At 44.0% G+C, this 20697-nt stretch overlaps 1 protein-coding gene across 1 annotated transcript in view; it reads left to right on the top strand.

Annotated features, from left to right (window-relative positions):
- The window catches only part of IKZF3 (IKAROS family zinc finger 3), a 200984-nt gene that overhangs the window by 82514 nt on the left and 97773 nt on the right, over window positions 1–20697 (top strand). Inside the window, exons 5-7 of the mRNA XM_077252366.1 lie at window positions 11039–11206; window positions 11350–11460; window positions 17486–17602. Coding sequence (XP_077108481.1) covers window positions 11039–11206; window positions 11350–11460; window positions 17486–17602 — 396 coding nt within the window. The remainder of the gene's footprint in view (window positions 1–11038; window positions 11207–11349; window positions 11461–17485; window positions 17603–20697) is intronic.

Here is a 20697-nt window from a genome sequence, read left to right as displayed (position 1 = left end):
TGTAGCCTGGGATGCACCATAACAAAAGGTGGCCATGGGGGAAGGGAGCAGGGTCCAGCCCAGGAGCCAAGACAAGTAAGTAACAGAATGAGAAATGCTTCATTCAGAATCTCACTTGGCCAACCAACTGATGAAGGACAAGAACTCCGAAACAGTGCTATCTACAGATGGATCTCTGGTTTGGCCGGTATGAGCTACTTTGCAAACTTCTAAAAAGATCAACTTTTTTGTGCAGCTATCACATAGAATAAAATTCTCCTAAGAGCTCATGTACATGAATATATTTGTGAACTTTGTAGAACTTAACCCATATAGACCCTAGCTGAACCTTACAGGACCTTTAATTTATACACAAAGTGCCTGAGTTATCTTTGCACTTCCACCAGTTTTTTTTGGCATAAATACACCTTAATTAAAGATTTTCTGATTTGTGACAAATTCATCAAACTATTTTTTAGGTGGTCTAAGGGGGAATGTTTCTCTTTGTGGAAATTGCAAAGCCGGCGTGGGAAGCCTTATAAGCCAAGCAATGCTTTACTGGAAATTTAAATCGCAAATAGCCATTTTAGACATGAAGCGGACTTGAAATCTATTGCCATTTACGTGGTAGCAATCCTAAAACAGTTGATATTGATTTTTAACCCCTTTCTGACATCTGACATAATAATCTGTCCCTGTGCCCTGGGCCTATTTGACCAAGGACGGATTATTACATCATCGCGATCGCCTGCACACACGGGCTGTGCACTGGTGATCGCCACCAGCTGATTCTGACAGCTGACACCCGGCACTAAGTCAGTCACACACCGCTCCCGGCACTTTAACCCCCTGAATGCTGCGAATGAATGCGATCGCAGCATTCCAGGATGTCATGATGACATCCAGGTCTCAGAGCTAGGAAAGTTGCTTGATCATGCACAGTGCATGATCAGCAATTTGCTCTGTCAGTGCAGAACTGACAGTTTGCCTAGTATGGGGATTGCTACTATATAAGCAATCAGCCTGCAAAAAATGATAGTCTCATAGTGGGACAAAGTAAAAAAGTAAAAAAAAAAAAAAAAAGTAAAAAAATACAATTGTATAAAATAATTGTAAAAATATTTTTTTTAAAAATCAAAAATAATAAAAAAATCAAGACATTGTATCTATAAATAAATATTTGTATGAAAAAATATATGTAAACAATGAAAGTACATAAATTTTGTATCACCGCGTCCGCAAGATCCAACCTATAAAACTGTCCCACTAGTAAACCCCTTTAGGCCGGTTTCACACGTCAGTGGCTCCGGTACGTGAGGTGTCAGTTTCCTCACGTACCGGAGACACTGACACACGTAGACACATTAAAATCAATGTGTCTCTGCACATGTCAGCGTGTTTTCACGGACCGTGTGTCCGTGTGCAAAACACGGAGACATGTCAGTTTTCGTGGGAGCGCACGGATTACACGGACCCATTAAAGTCAATGGGTCCGTGTAAAACACGTAAAGCACACGGATGCTGTCCGTGTGCAGTCCGTTTGCTGTGCAGGAGACAGCGCTACAGTAAGCGCTGTCCCCCCAACGTGGTGCTGAAGCCGCCATTCATATCTTCTCTCCAGCAGCGTTCGCTGGAGAGAAGATACGAAAAATCCTTTTTTTTTTTCGTGTTTAAAATAAAGATCCCTCCCACCTCCCACCCCCTGTGCGCCCGGTGTTACTAAAATACTTACCCGGCTCCCTCGCTGCATCCTCTCCGCAGGCTTCTCCTGTATGAGCGGTCACGTGGTGCCGCCCATTACAGTCATGAATATGCTTCTCCACCTCCCATAGGGGTGGAGCCGCATATTCATGACTGTAATGGGCGGCACCACGTGACCGCTCATACAGGAGAAGGTGCGGCGCGGAGAGGATGCTTCAAGGGAGCCGGGTGAGTATTTTATTAACAGCGGGCGGGCGCACAGGGGGTGGGAGGTGGGAGGGGACAGGGATCTTTATTTTAAACACGAAAAGCCAAAAAAAAAAAGGAATTTTCATATCTTCTCTCCAGCGAACGCTGCTGGAGAGAAGATATGAATGGGGGCTTCAGCACCAGATGCAGGGGACAGCGCATATCTCTAGCGCTGTCTCCTGCACGCTCCGTGTGGTACCCAGTCGGCACACGGGCGGCACACGTGTGCGGCACGTGTGCCACATGGATGGCCTACGTGAGCTCACGGACACACGGACACGGATAACTCCGGTACCAATTTTTCCGGTACCGGAATTATCTGGATGTGTGGGACAGGCCTTAGTGCACACCATAAAAAAAAAAAAACATGGCAAAAAACAATGCTTTATCATCATACCGTCAAACAAAAAGTGGAGTAAAACGCGTTAAAAAAGACGGATATAAATAAACATGGTACCGCTGAAAACATCATCTTGTCCCGCAAATACAATCTGCCATACAGCTCCACCAGCAGAAAAATAAAAAAGTTATAGCTCTCAGAAAAAATTGATGCAAAAATAATTATTTTTTCTATAAAATAGTTTTTGTGTAAAAGCACCAAAATATAAAAAACTATATAAATGGGATATTGCTGTAATCGCACTGACCCAAAGAATAAAACTGCCTTATCAATTTTACCACACATGGAACGGCATAAACCCCCCCCCCCCAAAAAAAAAAATAAAGAAAGAAATCCCGAATTGCTGGTTTTTGTTCATTGTGCCTTCCAAAATTCGGAATAGAAAGCGATCAAAAAATGTAATGTGCCCGGAAATGGTAACAATAAAAACGTCAACTTGTCCTGCAAAAAACAAGTCCTCACATGACTATGTGGGCTAAACTGTGGAAAATATGGTCATGCAAAAACTATTTTTTGCAATAAAAAGCGTCGTTTAGTGTGAGACAGCAGCCAAACATAAAAACCCGATATAAATATGGTATCGCTGTGATCGCACTGACCCGAAGAATAAAGTCACCTAATGGCTTATACCACATGAGGAACGGCTTTAAAAAATAAATAAAACCAATTCTTCACCTGCTGTTATAATAATAATCTTTATTTTTATATAGCGCTAACATATTCTGCAGTGCTTTACAGTTTATTTTTTCATTCTGCCTCAAAAAGAGCGCAGTAAGGCTCGGCGTACATTTGTCCTGCGTTCGGCGCTGAGCACTTGCGCTGGTTTCCGTGTAAATCTCTGAAATACGTGATTCAGATGGAACCTCTGATATAAGATTCCCTATAATGAGGCAGATGGAGGCACTGAGGACGCTGTCTGACCTGTGATCCGGCGGTGTCTACCTTTTTAGGATTGCATAAAAGTGCCGTCGGCCACAATTTTGTGCACTTCTGAAAAGAAGGACACCGCTGAACAGAGGCCAGACAGAGTCCAGAGCAACTCTGCTGTCTCATTATAGTGAATAGATCCCTCAGGGGTTTCATCTGAATCACGTCACTCAGAGATTTAGATGGAAACCCAAAAGTAAGTCCCTCTTCTTTTAAACATATTTATTAATGACCTTATAGGGGGCATACAGAGTAGAATTTCAATATTTGCTGACGACACTAAACTCTGCAGGGTAATCAATACAGAGGAGGACAATTTTATATTACAGGATGATTTATGTAAACTAGAATCTTGGGCTGATAAATGGCAAATGAGCTTTAATGGGGATAAATGTAATGTCATCCACTTGGGTAGAAGTATTAAGATGTATAACTATGGGCTTAATTCTAAAACTCTGGGCAAAACCGTCAATGACAAAGACCTGGGAGTATGGGTGGATGACAAACTCACATTTAGTGGCCAGTGTCAGGCAGGTGCTACAAAGGCAAATAAAATAATGGGATGCATTAAAAGAGGCATAGATGCTCATGAGGAGAACATAATTTTACCTCTATACAAGTCACTAGTTCGACCACACTTAGAATACTGTGTACAGTTCTGGTCTCCGGTGTATAAGAAAGACATAGCTGAACTAGAGCGGATGCAGAGAAGAGAAACCAAGGTTATTAGAGGACTGGGGGTCTGCAATACCAAGATAGGTTATTACACTTGGGGCTATTTAGTTTGGAAAAACGAAGACTAAGGGGTGATCTTATGTTAATGTATAAATATATGAGGGGACAGTACAAAGACCTTTCTGATGATCTTTTTAATCATAGACCTGAGACAGGGACAAAGGGGCGTCCTCTACGTCTGGAGGAAAGAAGGTTTAAGCATAATAACAGACGCGGGTTCTTTATTGTAAGAGCAGTGAGACTATGGAACTCTCTGCCGTATGATGTTGTAATGAGTGATTCATTACTTAAATTTAAGAGGGGACTGGATACCTTCCTAGAAAAGTATAATGTTACAGGTTATATACACTAGATTCCTTGATAGGGCGTTGATCCAGGGAACTAGTCTGATTGCCGTATGTGGAGTTGGGAATTTTTTTCCCCAATGTGGAGCTAACTCTTTGCCACATGGGTTTTTATTGCCTTCCTCTGGATCAACATGTTAGGGCAGGTTAGGTTAGGATATGGGTTGAACTAGATGGACTTAAAGTCTTCCTTCAACCTTAATAACTATGTTACTATGTAAATGGTCAGCATGGAGCGCAGGATAAATGTGATCCTTAACTTTATGTAAAATGTTCCCAATAAAAGCTTCATCTCAATCCACAAAAAAGCATGTCCTCACTCAGGTCTGTCATCTGTTAACGGAAATATAGGGGGCTCTGGAAAAGTGAAATGCCTCCATAACCCTTCAAAAGAAATTCAGCAAATTCTGCGCTCCCAAATCCAAATGCCCCCTTCCTTCTGAACCCCACAGTGTACCTAAATCACATATAGAGTCCACATGTTTGGCATTTCTGAAGCAATGAGAACCCGCCTAACTTACAGGTTCATGTCTCCAGAAGCACGGACTGGGCATAAACGTACTGGTGACTAGGGTTGAGCGACTTTTATTTTTATAGGATCGGGTCGGGTTTCACGAAACCCGACTTTCTCAAAAGTCAGGTCGAGTGAAATCGGCCGATCCTTTAAAAAAGTCGGGGTCGGCCGAAACACGAAACCCAATGCAGTGCAATGGGATACTATGGTTCCCAGGGTCTGAAGGAGAGGAAACTCTCCTTCAGGCCCTGGGATCCATATTAATGTGTAAAATAAAGAATCAAAATAAAAAATATTGATATACTCACCCTCGGACGCGCCCTGGTACTAACCGGCAGCCTTCCTTTCTAAGAATGAGCGCGTGAATGACCTGCGGTGACGTCGCGGCTTGTGATTGGTCGCGAGCAGTCACATGGGTGGTCACGCGACCAATCACAAGCCGCGACGTCATCTAAGGTCCTTCACGCGCTCATTCTTAGGAAGGAAGGCTGCCGGAAAGAAGCAGGGCGCGTCCGAGGGTGAGTATATTCCTATTAGGTATATACTCACCCTCGGACGCGCCCTGCTTCTTTCCGGCAGCCTTCCTTCCTAAGAATGAGCGCGTGAAGGACCTTAGATGACGTCGCGGCTTGTGATTGGTTGCGTGACCGCCCATGTGACCGCTCGCGACCAATCACAAGCCGCGACGTCACCGCAGGTCATTCACGCGCTCATTCTTAGGAAGGAAGGCTGCCGGTTAGTACCAGGGCGCGTCCGAGGGTGAGTATATCAATATTTTTATTTTGATTCTTTATTTAACACTTAAATATGGATTCTGATACCGATTCCCGATATCGCAAACATATCGGAACTCAGTATCGGAATTTCGATACCAGATTCAGAAGATCGCCGACCTCATGGCCGACCCCACACAGGGGTCGGGTTTCATGAAACCCGACTTTGCCAAAAGTCGGCGACTTCTGAAAATGGCCGACCCATTTCGCTCAACCCTACTGGTGACTGCAACGTACTGGTCACTACAACGGCAGATTACAATTTTCACTCGGCAGCATTCATTGCTGCTTGTTTCTGAGAAACACCCATGGAGTCAAAATTGTCACTACACCTGTAGATAAATTCCCAAAGGGGTATAATTTCTAAAATGGAGTCACTTGAGGGGGATACTGCTCTTCTAGCAATTAGGAGCTCTGCACATGGAGTCCGCAAACTATTCTAGGAAAATCTGCGCTCCAGGAGGCAAATAGCACTCTGTCCCTCCCGAGTCTCTGCGTATGGCTAAGTAGTACTGTACAGCCACATATGGGGTATTGCCACGTTCAGTAGAAATTGTAGGACAAATTTCGGTGCCCCTTTTATCTCCACTTCTTGTGTGAAAATGTAAAACAAAATTTTGGTGGTAAAAATTTAGTTATTTTTTCTTCACTGCCCAATGGTATAAAATTCAGTGACACACCCGTGGTGTCAAAATGATCACTGCACCCCTAGATAAATTCATTGAGAGGTGTAGATTGTGAATTGGGGTCACTCATGGGCTATCCCAATTGGTCATGGCACCTGCAAACCATAACAGTAAAATCTGGCGCTCCTTGCCTTCTGAGTTATCACTGTGCCTGAAAAATATTTCATGATTACATGTAGAGTATTGGCACACTCAGGAAAAAATGGACCTCAGTTTGTTGTTAAAAAAAAAATTCTATTATTCCTTAGAAAAATTAAAAACTTGGGGCTAAAACATCATTTTAGTGATAAAAATGTAATTTATTCTTTCTTCACCGGTCAATCGTATAAAATTCTGTGAGGCACATGTGGTGTCAATATGATCACTGCACCCCTAGATGAATTCATTGGGGAGTGTAGTTTGTAAAATGAGTTCACGTCCAGGCGCAGGTCGGTTCAGCATGTCTCATCATCTCTCTTCCTAGTACTTGGCTTTAATATCTCTCTTTCCCCAGCCTTACTTTCTTTAGCGCTATGGGTTTCTCCTTATATGCCTTTTGTATACTCTCCATGATGTTAATCTAATACTTAGGATCTTATGTATATTTTCACTTAGGTACCTACCCTTTGCACATGCAAATGTTTATACATTGGGGTTGTATTACTTACCATTACACTTTAGCACTTCGCACTTTGTGATCTGATTTAGTGAATTGTTATGATGTGATTGTCTGAACCTTCTTTGCCTTCTTTGAAGGTGTACCACACTTCCCATATAATGAAATTCGATGCAATATTGTATTGATTTAGTGTGGCTTACCTTATACTACTACAGTAGCTAATTTTTTCTATTACTCCTGCAATACTGTGCTTTTGTACGTGGTTCTAGGATATTCGTCTGTAACCCTTTTTTATTGTGTCTTTCTATATTTATACATGATTGCCGTGTTATATGGCTTTGTAAGAAAATCTTGTTGTAATAAAAACTTATAGTATTTTACTCAGCTCTAGTGTCCAATCTTCTTTTGGGTTTCTGCATTTCATTTGGCAGAGCTTATTATTTTTTGCCCCGTTCTTTTTGGTAATTACAATTCCCCTTGGAGTGGTTTTATGTAAGCCAATTATTTTGGCACATTTTTTGCAACATTTTTTGGCTAAATAGTCGCAAAAAACTGTTAAAGACTGAGAAAAAGACAATCTTTAGTTTTGCGCAAAAGCCACCAATCACGTGCTCCATTCAATAAAAAAAAGTCAGCAAAAAACAAGTCAGAAAAGAGACTTAAAGTTCAAATTATGAATTGGGCCTTTCAGTTCATTACCAAGTATGTAGATTGCATTTCTCTTAATAGCATGCAAGGTTTCACAGTGCCTTGTGCATATTCAGAGTATGTAGAATGGGATGGTTTATCTCTCCTTTTAACCCATGACTCAATAGGCCATATTTAGTAAAAAAAGCATTTTGTTCAGTTGGTTTGAGTGACTGATAGTTGACTGATATGGCTAATATCTGAGCATAACTAAATTGTAGCAAGCATGTTACATGTACAGAATCGAATCAAGTTTTATCAGAACACTAGCAATACGTGTCATTGAAATACATGCATGTAAGGACCATTTGGGGCTAACTGCAAATAGTATATACCAAGAACAAAGAACAAAATGGCAGTCATAAAGTCCCATAAATCTAAATATCTCAACTTTATTAAATGACAATTGAAACCTTGAAAAATACAGGTACAAATGGCATAAATGGGGAAGTAAAAAAAGGACTGAAATGGCCAACCACCCCTGCATCACCATAGCAGCATATCGCATTTCGACAGATATCTACAGCTCAACAGTCTATATTATAGCAAGTGCAGAATAGCTAGATAGTCAGTAAGCTAACAGCAATCAAAGAACAAGATTCCAGGTACATACATAATAGGTGCAGGAGTGGAGGGCCAATAGCCCACCCTGACGCGCGTTTCAGAGCAACCAGCTCCTTCCGCATGAAGGGTAGTAATCTCCTGTATTTGATTATTCAAGTTTAGTGTAATAATGGAGCAAAAAAATGTTCCTTGTCAAAAGCTAATGTTTACAGATAATATTGAATATGGTAAGGAGATACTGGCACTATTGTATTACCATGACACACAGATGAAATAATGCCCATTTCAGAACTGGGTAATGGCAGCAATCTTTTTTTTGTTTATTGCTAGGGAACTACTGGTGATGCTTAGAAAGAGATGATGGGTAATTGAGTCTACAGTGGTATCATCCAGTATGGTCACCGTCAATAATGTGCTGCTCTTTGCTTTCTGAAAGCATTAATTGCTAATCAATATGTACTATTGGGAGCTATATTTTTCCCTGGAATTTTCCTTCAATATAACATTGTTAAAAATTCAGTGATTTCCTTAGTCACTACAACCAGTACCTAGTGAAGAGTAGTATGAGTTAAGAGAAACCACATTGGGATCAAGAGTAGTATGGGTTAAGAGCCACCACATTAGAATCAATAATAGTATGGAGTACGAGCCACTGCATGGGGATCAAGAGTAATATGGGTTAAGAGCCACCACCTCTGGATCAATCAGAGGTTCTGTCCCTTTTGATAGCAAGAGCTGAACAGCTATCCTTGCTGCCAAACAACTGGATTGATCCCATTATAAATCACATTAGGATCTATAATGTGATGGATCTATTACAGCATAAAATATTCAGGAATTGAAAGTGGGCAGCACGGTGGCTCAGTGTTTAACAGAGTTGCCAATAAGCACTGTAGTCTTGGTTTTAAATCCCACCAAGGACAACATCCACGTTCTCCGTGTGTTTGATTGCGTTTGTATTCACATGCCAAAGACATTCTGATAGGTATTGCAGGTAGTGAGGCAGTGATGAAAATTTCTGTAAAGCGCTGTGGAATATGTTGGCTCTATATAAGCAAGCATAACATTTGAAGTATTGTTAACAGATCATTTACTTGACAGAAAGAAGGTTCCTCACCCTTGATTTAGGGTATAGACTACAAATCAACTTGTTACAGTTGATGAATGTACTAGAGTCAGCTTTGTTTGAACCAGGTTATCTCTGTAACAGGATCATGCAGCATTAGATCCTGTGATCATATGGAAGAACAAATTAAAATAATTAAACAAACAGTGTGGGGACCCCTCTATTCTTGATAACCAACCTTGCTGAAGCTGACAGCTGAGGTTTGCAGCCCCCAGCTGTGAGTTTGGCCTGGTTGGTTATAGAAAATAGGGGGGGAACCCACGCCGGTTTTTCCATTCCTTTATTTTGTTAGATCGCAGGTGGTGGCTGAGGAATACCCCGATCATCCGCTCCTGCTGTCACTGTTATTAGCGACAGCAGGTGTCTGATGATGGGAGTAAGAGTCACAAAAGCCCCCACCTGCTGTCATCTTTCTGATTTTAATATAACTCATCACTCTCCTCTGCCGATTGCTGGCAGAGCAGGGTAGAATGATGAGAGCCGTCTTCAGCATCTGCCGCCGGGGAACAGCACTTACTGCAGCACTTCTTCCCCGACTGCCGTCCGTGTGATACTGATGTGGCACACGGTTGCCACACGTGTGCCACAAGTATTACACACACAGACACGGATATCTCCGGTACCGTTTTTTCCGGTACCCGAAATATCAGAATGTGTGAATCCGGCCTAATACAGTAGACAAGTAGCCCACATATGAGGGCACATCAATATTAAAGTGAATAAGAGTGAAATAAATATACAATGGTATAAATTTTGAAAAGATGCACCTATATTGATACCTTTATGGATGCACATAAAAAATAGGAAATTAATATAATGCCCATGTATCATGCTAGATGCTAAAGAATGTAATATAGTGTATCAAAGTTATAGATGAACAAATAGCAGCATAGCAAATAGCTTTCTATACTTACATTGAGACATTCTGCTCCGTATGTGGGGTAAGCAACAACCTTGATGTGCGTTTAACCGTTAAGCTGCCACTTCGTCAAGTGGATTCTCCACCTCATTCAGTATATTCCATGCCTCTTGCATGCCCATTTAGCTTTATCCCGTGAGAGGAGAACATATTTTGATAGCTGCAGATGCTCTGCAGCTTGGAAATGGATCTTACAATTTTTGCAACATGTCTTGAAGTGATCTGCCTTAGCCAAAGCCATCATCACCTGCAAGCAGATTTAACTAAAAAAATTGATGCTCAATATTGACATCTTCAGTAGTAGAAATATATATTTCTTATCACATCATTAAAACCATAGTTCTGGACACCATAGGTTAGCAACCTTCTTTGATGGTACTTGCCTATTTTGTAGTACAGAAAAGATCTATATCTTGATAGATAGAAAAATATTTAGAATTGAGAGTCCTCAGTGGTTGATACCTTTTAATAGCTAACTGAAAAGATGGTAACAAATTGCAAGCTTTCGAGACTACACAGGTCTCTTCATCAGGCATAGACTGATGAAGAGACCTGTGTAGTCTCGAAAGCTTGCAATTTGTTACCATCTTTTCAGTTAACCATTAAAAGGTATTTTGTAGTAATCATACCTTGGTGCTCCCCTTCAATCCATACTGCTGCCGGTCACAATGCTCTGCATATACAGTACCTGCTACAACAATGATTGAAAGGAGATGACTATACCTCAGGAATGAATAGTCACAATTTTTGTCTGGGATGAAGGGTCGCTTTACGTGGTTTCTTCTTCCATATCAGATTTACTCTTCTTGCTCACAACTCCTATATGTCTCTTATAGGGGAACGTCCCTTCCAGTGTAATCAATGTGGAGCCTCATTTACCCAAAAGGGGAATTTGCTCCGACACGGTAAACTACATACTGGAGAGAAACCTTTCAAATGCCACTTGTGCAGTTACGCCTGCCAAAGGAGAGATGCCTTGTCTGGACACCTCCGCACACATTCAGGTAAGTGTACCAGTATGCGATAAAGTATGGTGGTACACACTTGTTGGTATATGTGGCATTTTCATCAGTTCTATAAAATGAGTATACACATTTTTTTAGAATAAGAAAAATAAGACGTTGCGTTTTTGTTCTGTTATCCACAGTGGAAAAACCCTTCAAATGTGAATTCTGTGGACGTAGCTACAAGCAGCGCAGCTCTCTGGAGGAACACAAGGAGCGATGCCGCATTTATCTGCAAAATGTTAGCGAGTGTGGTAAGCGTAAAATATGTAGCTGGAAAACTTGTATACACACTACTTCCATATTCTCTGATGTCTTGTTACTCCGTACCAAGCACTTTATTTCTGGCCTGGCAAGCAACCCTGGGACAGGGCAGGATTTGGTATGGAAGGTTAGCGCAGAAAAAAAAATCAGTTTTTGACGAAGACACGTTTTATTCACAGCGCAGCAGATTACTTGTCATTCAGAGATTGAATGGTCGAAAGCACATTTCTGCAGGGTACAGCAGATCTTGAAAACAGTACATTTGAAGAATTTTATGTAATATTGCTAGAAAACTTGACTCAGCCTTAGATAACTATCTTACATACTCAAATCTAGTCATGCACAAGCGCTTTCCACCCCCTTTACTCCACTCTCTTTCCTCCATTGACCACAAATGTGAAGGGACAGGAAGCAATGCCTGCCATTAGACAGCGTGGATACCCGTGTTCTCGCCTTGTATTGCAAGAGAATACAAAACCTCAGACCAGCTCAGTGGAAATACTGACAGAAAGAGACAGAGAGTGGTCAGACACAAGGCAGCTTGCAGGTGGCCTGTGTATTTTGCTCAGTGGGGGGTTTAGGACAGCGCCTGTTTGCTATGAGTTTTGTACCGTAGGACTGGATCAGCCATTATACTTGTTTTCTTCAAATATACAAAGAATATATTCTTCCTTTCCGATACTGGGTATTGTAGCGCCCCCACTGCCGCAGGGCCGAGGGGTACCCGGTACCGGGCCTCTGAGTCTCTGCTCTGGGGTTGTCACGGTGGCTAGACCCGGTCCTTGACCCTGCTGAGGGGCGTACAGTAATAGATGTGGGTAGATGATGGAGGTGGTGATGCTGTAGTGGTGCGGTGCAGTAAATAACGAGGACACCAGGTTGCAGTCTCTTTACCTCTTTACTGAAGATCTCTGGGTCCTCAGTCCGGAATCCGGATAACCAGGCTGCGCAAGTCCGGCCGGTCCAATGGCACCTCCAGAGTTCTCTTAACAAGTGGAAATCTGCGCCTACCTCCTAGCGCTATGTGTTGTGGTCCTTCCCTGCTGTGCTTACGGAAAGTCCCCACAACTGTTGTGTCCGTTTTTTAAGTTCCCTCACAACTCGATTAGATGATGTTCTGCTAATCCTCCGTCCCTCCCTGATGTTACGGTTGGAACGGCACCCGTATGACGGGTAGGCTCGGAGCTCTTCCGGGACCCTAGAGTCGCCCCTCTCCACAAGTTGCCCCCCAAGACTGCATAGGTGATTTAGTTGAGACAGCCCGCCTTAGACTGACTGTCCTGCCGTTGGTTTAGAGTATTGCTTGAAGCTGAATATTGTAATACCCCCTCGGCGTTCCGGCCGCCGGTTGTGCGCCTCAGTAGGATGTTGCCTCGGTCTTACAGCACGACTCCTACTGGTATTCTCCTTGTTGCTTTGATCTCGTTTCTCACTCAGCACAATCTATCTCGCTTCCAGTCCCTTCTTGGGTACCGCCGCTATACTGAGCAGGCACGGTCCCGTTACGTTCGCTCAAGTTGCCAAGCCTCTGTCAGGATCCCACCCCTGACAGGGACCCTACCGAATCTTCTCCCGCAACACCCTCTGCCACAAGGTGTTGCCTGGTTCCAACCCAGTCAGCTTTCTCCTCTAACTTCCTGCTTGACCCCCAGTTTACCCACAATGGTGGGGAGTGGCCTAGTGAATAGAACCCTTAGCTCCCCCTGGTGGCCCGGCTGTGAAATGTATTGGTGTCTGTGATACCTGTCCAGATGAACTCCTTCAGTGCCATCAGACGTACTATAGCTCCCCTTAGTGGCGGAACCACAGTACTGCAACGACCAGGACTCTGGGGCGCTGCACTCCCCCCCGGTTAAATCCAGTACTCCGGGACTGGGAAGAAAACAACAATACAGGTTAGCAAAAAGACATACAATTTTGTTGAGTGCAATAACAATAAGTATACTTGAACAGAGCTTCCCTTTATGGGAGGTGAGGACACTTGAACGTTACAAACATGGTTAGATATCATAGCAACATGCTATAAGTAACTTTTCTTACCCAACCGGGTATTCTACTTAGTACAAATGCTCGAACAATAATTTAACATTGCCTTTAAGGACGTACACTCTGAATCCACTAAAGACCTTCTTATAATCACATCATAAGGCAATTTAACTTTTCATTCTCCTTCTTTAAATCTGCAGCACCGCCTGTCCTAACGGCTCCAGACCTACTGCCTCTCCCTTCTTTACAGGACCGCCCCTTTCAGTCCGGGCCTACTGCCTTTTCAACTACTATACACAGTATAGAGCATAACATTGCTTTCAGTTTAGGATCAATGAGCCATCTCTTTATGGCTCCTAAGAGTACTCACTAACTAACCCCGTACGGGTTCACTGTCTGTCCCCCTGTTTCTGTCAACATTATTAAACATTTTTCACAATTAACTTGTTAAATACACATAACTTTTTCATGTAAAACATCATCATCATTTTCTTCTGTCAAGACATTATTACTATCTGTCTTAAAGCAATATCACCCTTTAAGAGGTGACCAAGTCTCTTTGAGGTAGCATATCTTCTCAAGCTACCAGTCCATACTCAGCAAAGGCTCCGGTACGGTATCTTCACAAAGAGTCCTTCTTTAAGTAAAACCAGTAGGGAGCACCTTTAAGAAGGTGCAAACTATTTACAAAGAGTTTGTATCATGCACTGTTCATGATTGCGGCAGTTCTGAAATCTTGTGCAAAACTTAGAAAAAGCAAACAAAACAATAGGGATCCCGGGTCAACAAAGGGATCCCTTTAAGAGTTAACCCTGGACGGGTTTAGCAAAAATCAGGAAACAAACAAACAGTTAAGGAACTATTTACATGTGCAGAATACTGAGACATTTATTCAAACCAATCAGGAGGCAGCACCGGCGGAGGCAATCCCTTTGGGTATTGCGAGCCGCCCGGTACTGCATAAGGGGGTCTGCCGTCCCATCTGGGGGTCTGTGTACCCACAGTCTTCAGCTCTGGAGCAGCACGGGCACCAGCCACCGAGAGAGGTGCCTCCTTGGCCACGAGGGTGGTGGAGGTGGCGATGCTGCATGTCGTGGTCTTGACCATAGTGCACGTGGGGGTGTCTTCGATGGTCCTGGCAACGACCACGGGCTGACCGCAAGGGGACACCTTTGCTACAGGAGTTAGCTTCACTGGCACCCTAATCGGAGGCATCGCAGGGTTTGGCTCCTTGCGGACATTCAGGGCAAACCACCCCTTTTCCCCAAAGTGCCTGGTGTATGAGACTTCATCCCCCGGATAGAGATCCCGGCCTGGGTGGCCCTCCCTGAGGTGCGACTCAACATCCCTCTGGTTCACAAACACCTCCGCATACAGACCCGGCTCCTTGATGAAGCCCCAGCCTCCACGGAGCTTGAAGGTGGTGATGATGCCCTGCCTGCGCAGGGCCTGGTGAGCGGTGGGGTCTTTGCGGGCCCGGTCCTTGACCGCCAAATCTTTCCGATGGTAGGCCTCCAGCCCGGCCTGGTACTCCTTTTCCTCCTCCTTCCATTGCTGCTCTAGCTGGACCTGATATTCTTCCCAGCTTAGGGCCTGCACCATCTCTCCCTCCTGGGTCTTCACCCCGGGGAACCCCATGAGATTGGATCCGGGGTTCACCCAGCGGCACACGGTGCGCTCCGCGTGGACCTCACCCAGCAGGGGAGTGGGGGTGATTGGGGCCCGCATACGGTGCTCCATGCCCGTGGCTTCCTCCCATGGTAGTAGGCGTTGGTGTCTATGGGTTCCCGGGAGAGGGGGTGCCGCTACTGGACCCACTAGTAAACCCTCAGTCGCCGGGACGGGGTCGGCGGACTCACCAGCCAATGCAGGTTCCTCCTCCGCGGCGGGTTCTTCCGGCGGCGTCGGCGAGGATCTCAGCGGTTGTTCCGGTAACGGTGCAGGATCCAACGCCTGAGGACCCTCTCCCGGCGCCGCCTGGTGCGGGGCCTGGGCCCTCATGTTCAGCTGAAGGAGCTGGTCGAGCAAGCTCTCCATCTCGACCCGCAGGAGTTTGGTGCTGTCCACGGAGAACGGGCTGCTGTGCTCATCCGGGTAATTGGGGGAGACTTCCACTTCAACCCCACTGTCGGGTTCGGAGCTGCTGGCCATGGCGTCCTCCACGTGGGTCACTTCCTGGTCTTTTTCCCGCTCTCTCCTTCGTGGGCGGTGTCGTTTTCTTGATCTCCGCCCTCCATTGAGAATCAGGAGGCGGATCTCGGCTGCTGACGGACACGTCCTTACAGTGCAGAAATATTTAGACTGGGCGGCCATTGTCTTTCGCGCTCTTCAGCTCATTCACGCCCACTTCACGCCCCTCTTCTTCTCCTGCGCTCTCCTGAGCGCTGTAATGGCGGCGGATTTTGGCGGTAAATGGCGCAGCACAGTCCTTGCAATAAAGTACAGTCCAAGCACGATAAATCACAGTTCCAAGGCACACATGACCTGATTCTCCAGGCTTAAGTAGATCCTGTTCGTGACGCCAAGTTGTAGCGCCCCCACTGCCGCAGGGCCGAGGGGTACCCGGTACCGGGCCTCTGAGTCTCTGCTCTGGGGTTGTCACGGTGGCTAGACCCGGTCCTTGACCCTGCTGAGGGGCGTACAGTAATAGATGTGGGTAGATGATGGAGGTGGTGATGCTGTAGTGGTGTGGTGCAGTAAATAACGAGGACACCAGGTTGCAGTCTCTTTACCTCTTTACTGAAGATCTCTGGGTCCTCAGTCCGGAATCTGGATAACCAGGCTGCGCAAGTCCGGCCGGTCCAATGGCACCTCCAGAGTTCTCTTAACAAGTGGAAATCTGCGCCTACCTCCTAGCGCTATGTGTTGTGGTCCTTCCCTGCTGTGCTTACGGAAAGTCCCCACAACTGTTGTGTCCGTTTCTTAAGTTCCCTCACAACTCGATTAGATGATGTTCTGCTAATCCTCCGTCCCTCCCTGATGTTACGGTTGGAACGGCACCCGTATGACGGGTAGGCTCGGAGCTCTTCCGGGACCCTAGAGTCGCCCCTCTCCACAAGTTGCCCCCCAAGACTGCATAGGTGATTTAGTTGAGACAGCCCGCCTTAGACTGACTGTCCTGCCGTTGGTTTAGAGTATTGCTTGAAGCTGAATATTGTAATACCCCCTCGGCGTTCCGGCCGCCGGTTGTGCGCCTCAGTAGGATGTTGCCTCGGTCTTACAGCACGACTCCTACTGGTATTCTCCTTGTTGCTTTGATCTCGTTTCTCACTCAGCACAATCTATCTCGCTTCCAGTCCCTTCTTGGGTACCGCCGCTATACTGAGCAGGCACGGTCCCGTTACGTTCGCTCAAGTTGCCAAGCCTCTGTCAGGATCCCACCCCTGACAGGGACCCTACCGAATCTTCTCCCGCAACACCCTCTGCCACAAGGTGTTGCCTGGTTCCAACCCAGTCAGCTTTTTCCTCTAACTTCCTGCCTGACCCCCAGTTTACCCACAATGGTGGGGAGTGGCCTAGTGAATAGAACCCTTAGCTCCCCCTGGTGGCCCGGCTGTGAAATGTATTGGTGTCAGTGATACCTGTCCAGATGAACTCCTCCTTCAGTGCCATCAGACGTACTATAGCTCCCCTTAGTGGCGGAACCACAGTACTGCAACGACCAGGACTCTGGGGCGCTGCACTATAAATGCCTGCATGAAGATACATGTAATTTATCTTTACTAGTCTACATTCTGAACTGTTTCTAGTGTATTCTTTGTACCTGTATAGTTTCAAGGTGAAAAAAATTGCATTCATCAAGTATTGAAAATTACCGGTCAGCCTGCAATAGTATTGGAGGTAGCCACTACTAAGTTTAGGGTTACATCTATCAGAGGATCATTGTGTGTCCTATTCTTTGTGTCCTATTAAATAGTTTTTGGACTCATTTTTGTGACAGAATAATTGAACTTTTTTATAAAGCCTTTTACATTGTGTTATAGTAACATGTTTATTTGTTTTTTATTCTTTCTTCTATTTCCTCCACAGCTGTTGAAGAACCCAGGCCAATGAAACCGGAAATGGGGAGTGAACGGGCACTGGTACTGGACCGTTTAGCTAGTAATGTTGCAAAAAGGAAAAGCTCCATGCCTCAGAAATTTATTGGTAGGTGATTAATATTAAGCTGCCCATCCACAGTTCACATTTCTAAGTTTAGATAATGCCTTGCTATTAGGTCGATAACACACACACACACGTCTTCATTTTGTGACAGTACCATGGGCTTTTCCCCCTCTTCTCCCCAGTGTTTATGGGTTCCTTGGTTTCACAACCTCTTTCCAGTTCCAATAAGTACAATCAGTCATGCAATGAAGACTATTGTCTGTTTACTTTGAGTGGGAAAGTGGAGTCTTACAAGTATTGAAGCATAGCTTGAGAAAGAGGAAGGATTTACCAGGACAGCTGCAAATTTCAGGTGTCTGAAAAAAACAAAAACCTCAAGCACAGTTTTATCAACGTTAATGTATATTTAACAATGCAAAGATGGTACTGCCTGTAACTCCAAAGAATGCACAAGTTTTTTTACAGTTCCACTTTAGGCTTTATTCACACATCAGTATTTTTGATCAGTGTTTGTATGCCACGACCAGGACTGGCTCCAAAGCACAGAACAGGTGTCAATCTGTCAGGACTCATAGCGGTATTCTCGGAGCGCATGTACTCAGTTGAAACTAAGAAAAAAAGGAAAAGAAACATACCACAAAACGGGGAACACCCACAATATATAATGTTAAATTCTACTTTTTATTAGAGTCCAAAAAACAACACAAGATTAAAAACAGTTGACAAACAACCCCATTATGAGGTAGACCCCCCTGGACCTGGACACATTGAATAAATGTCAATGGTGGTGGTATTACATTACCCGAATAAATGCACTCTGGACATGTGACTTATGTATCACAGGTGCTGTGAAGTAAGTCCAAGCATAGTATTATATGAACAAGCAACCCGTTACAGAAAACATGTATCAATAAACAAAAAACAAGCCACAGAAGTTTGTGTGTGCTTGTCACTTTTTATGCTTATAACGTTAAACTATGGCTATCAAATAGCAACATGATTATGTGGATATTTATAAGCACCACCCAACGGGCACCAATGAGGATGTATTAATAAAGTTTCAACAGTTGAGTCCTGTAACAAAATATGAAGAAATAACCAGGCCTTACAGCCTGGTGCAACATCATAGATTACTGCTGTACGGGCGTGCTCAAGGGGTGCGAATTAACTAAACATAATACATGCAATCATATGTGACCAACAATAATCTAAATGACCCTATACTTCATGGCTTGGAAAAGAGCAAGGGGCAAGATTACCCTGTAGCCCCAATTATAATTGCATATGAAAAGATAACATGTACAAAACTAATAATAAGCACCAAGTAGCACCCTAAGAGATACGCCTAATGGAGATCTCATAGAACATGACCAGAGAATATGCAAACCCAGCCAAAGGTCTATGGGAAGACAAGTTGTATTGACTATCTACTGTATCAGTATATACATATATATACAGTATATATGTATGTGTGTGTGTGTGTGTGTGTGTGTGTGTGTGTGTGTGTGTGTGTGTGTGTGTATACATATACTGTATATACAGTGCCTTGCGAAAGTATTGGGCCCCCTGGAACTTTTCAACCTTTTCCCACATATCATTCTTCAAACATAAAGATACCAAGTGTAAATTTTTGGTGAAGAATCAACAACAAGTGGAACACAATTGTGAAGTTGAACTAAATTTATTTGTTATTTTAAATTTTGGCGGAAATTCAAAAACTGAAAAGTGGGGCGTGCAATATTATTCGGCCCCTTTACTTTCAGTGCAGCAAACTCACCAGAGAAGTTCATTGTGGATTTCTGAATGATCCAATGTTGCCCTAAATGCCTAATGATGATAAATATAATCCACCTGTGTGTAATCAAGTCTCCGTATAAATGCACCTGCTCTGTGATAGTCTCAGGGTTCTGTTTGAAGCACAGAGAGCATCATGAAGACCAAGGAACACAACAGGCAGGTCCGTGATACTGTTGTGGAGAAGCTTAAAGCTGGATTTGGATACAAAATGATTTCTAAAACTTTAAACATCCCAAGGAGCACTGTGCAAGCTATCATATTGAAATGGAAGCAGTATCATACCACTGCAAATCTACCAAGACCCGGCCGTCCCTCTAAACTTTTATCTCAAACAAGGAGAAGATTGATCAGAGATGCAGCCAAGAGGCCCATGATCACTCTGGATGAACTGCAGAGATCTGCAGCTGACGTGGGACAGTCTGTCCATAGGACAACAATCAGTCGTACACTGCACAAATCTGGCCTTTATGGAAGAGTGGCAAGAAGAAAGCCATTTCTCAAAGATATCCATAAAAAGTGTTGTTTAAAGTTTGCAACATGCCACCTGGGAGACACACCAAACATGTGGAAGAAGGTGCTCTGGTCAGATGAAACCAAAATATAACTTTTTGGCAACAATGCCAAATGATATGTTTGGTGTAAAGGCAACACAGATCATCACCCTGAACACACCATCCTCACTGTCAAACATGGTGGTGGCAGCATCATGGTTTGGGCCTGCTTTTCTTCAGCAGGGACAGGGAAGATGGTTAAAATTGATTGGAAGATGGATGGAGCCAAATACAGGACCATTCTTGAAGAAAACCTGTTGGAGTCTGCAAAAGACCTGAGACTGGGATGGAGATTTGTCTTCCAACAAGACAATAATCCCAACCGTAAAGCAAAATCTACAATGGAATGGTTCACAAATAAACGTATCCAGGTGTCAGAATGGCCAAGTCAAAGTCCAGACCTCAATCCAATCGAGAATCTGTGGAAAGAGCTGAAAACTGCTGTTCACAAACGATATCCATCAAACCTCACTGAGCTCGAGCTGTTTGCAAAGGAAGAATGGGCAAGAATTTCAGTCTCTCGATGTGCAAAACTGATAGAGATATACCCCAAGCAACTTGCAGCTGTAATCGCAGCAAAAGGTGGCGCAACAAAGTATTGAGTTAAAGGGGCCGAATAATATTTTCAGTTTTTGAATTTCTACAAAAATTTCAAATAACCAATACATTTCTTTCAACTTCACCATTGGGTTCCACTTGTTATTGATTCTTTACCAAAAATTTACATTTGGTATCTTTATGTTTGAAGCATGATATGTGGGAAAAGGTTGAAAAGTTCCAAGGGGACGA

This window comes from Ranitomeya variabilis, chromosome 4 (assembly GCF_051348905.1).
Source record: "Ranitomeya variabilis isolate aRanVar5 chromosome 4, aRanVar5.hap1, whole genome shotgun sequence".
NCBI lineage: Eukaryota > Metazoa > Chordata > Amphibia > Anura > Dendrobatidae > Ranitomeya > Ranitomeya variabilis.
The sequence above is the reverse complement of the archived record's forward strand: the minus strand, read 5'-3'. Positions and strand labels throughout refer to the sequence as shown.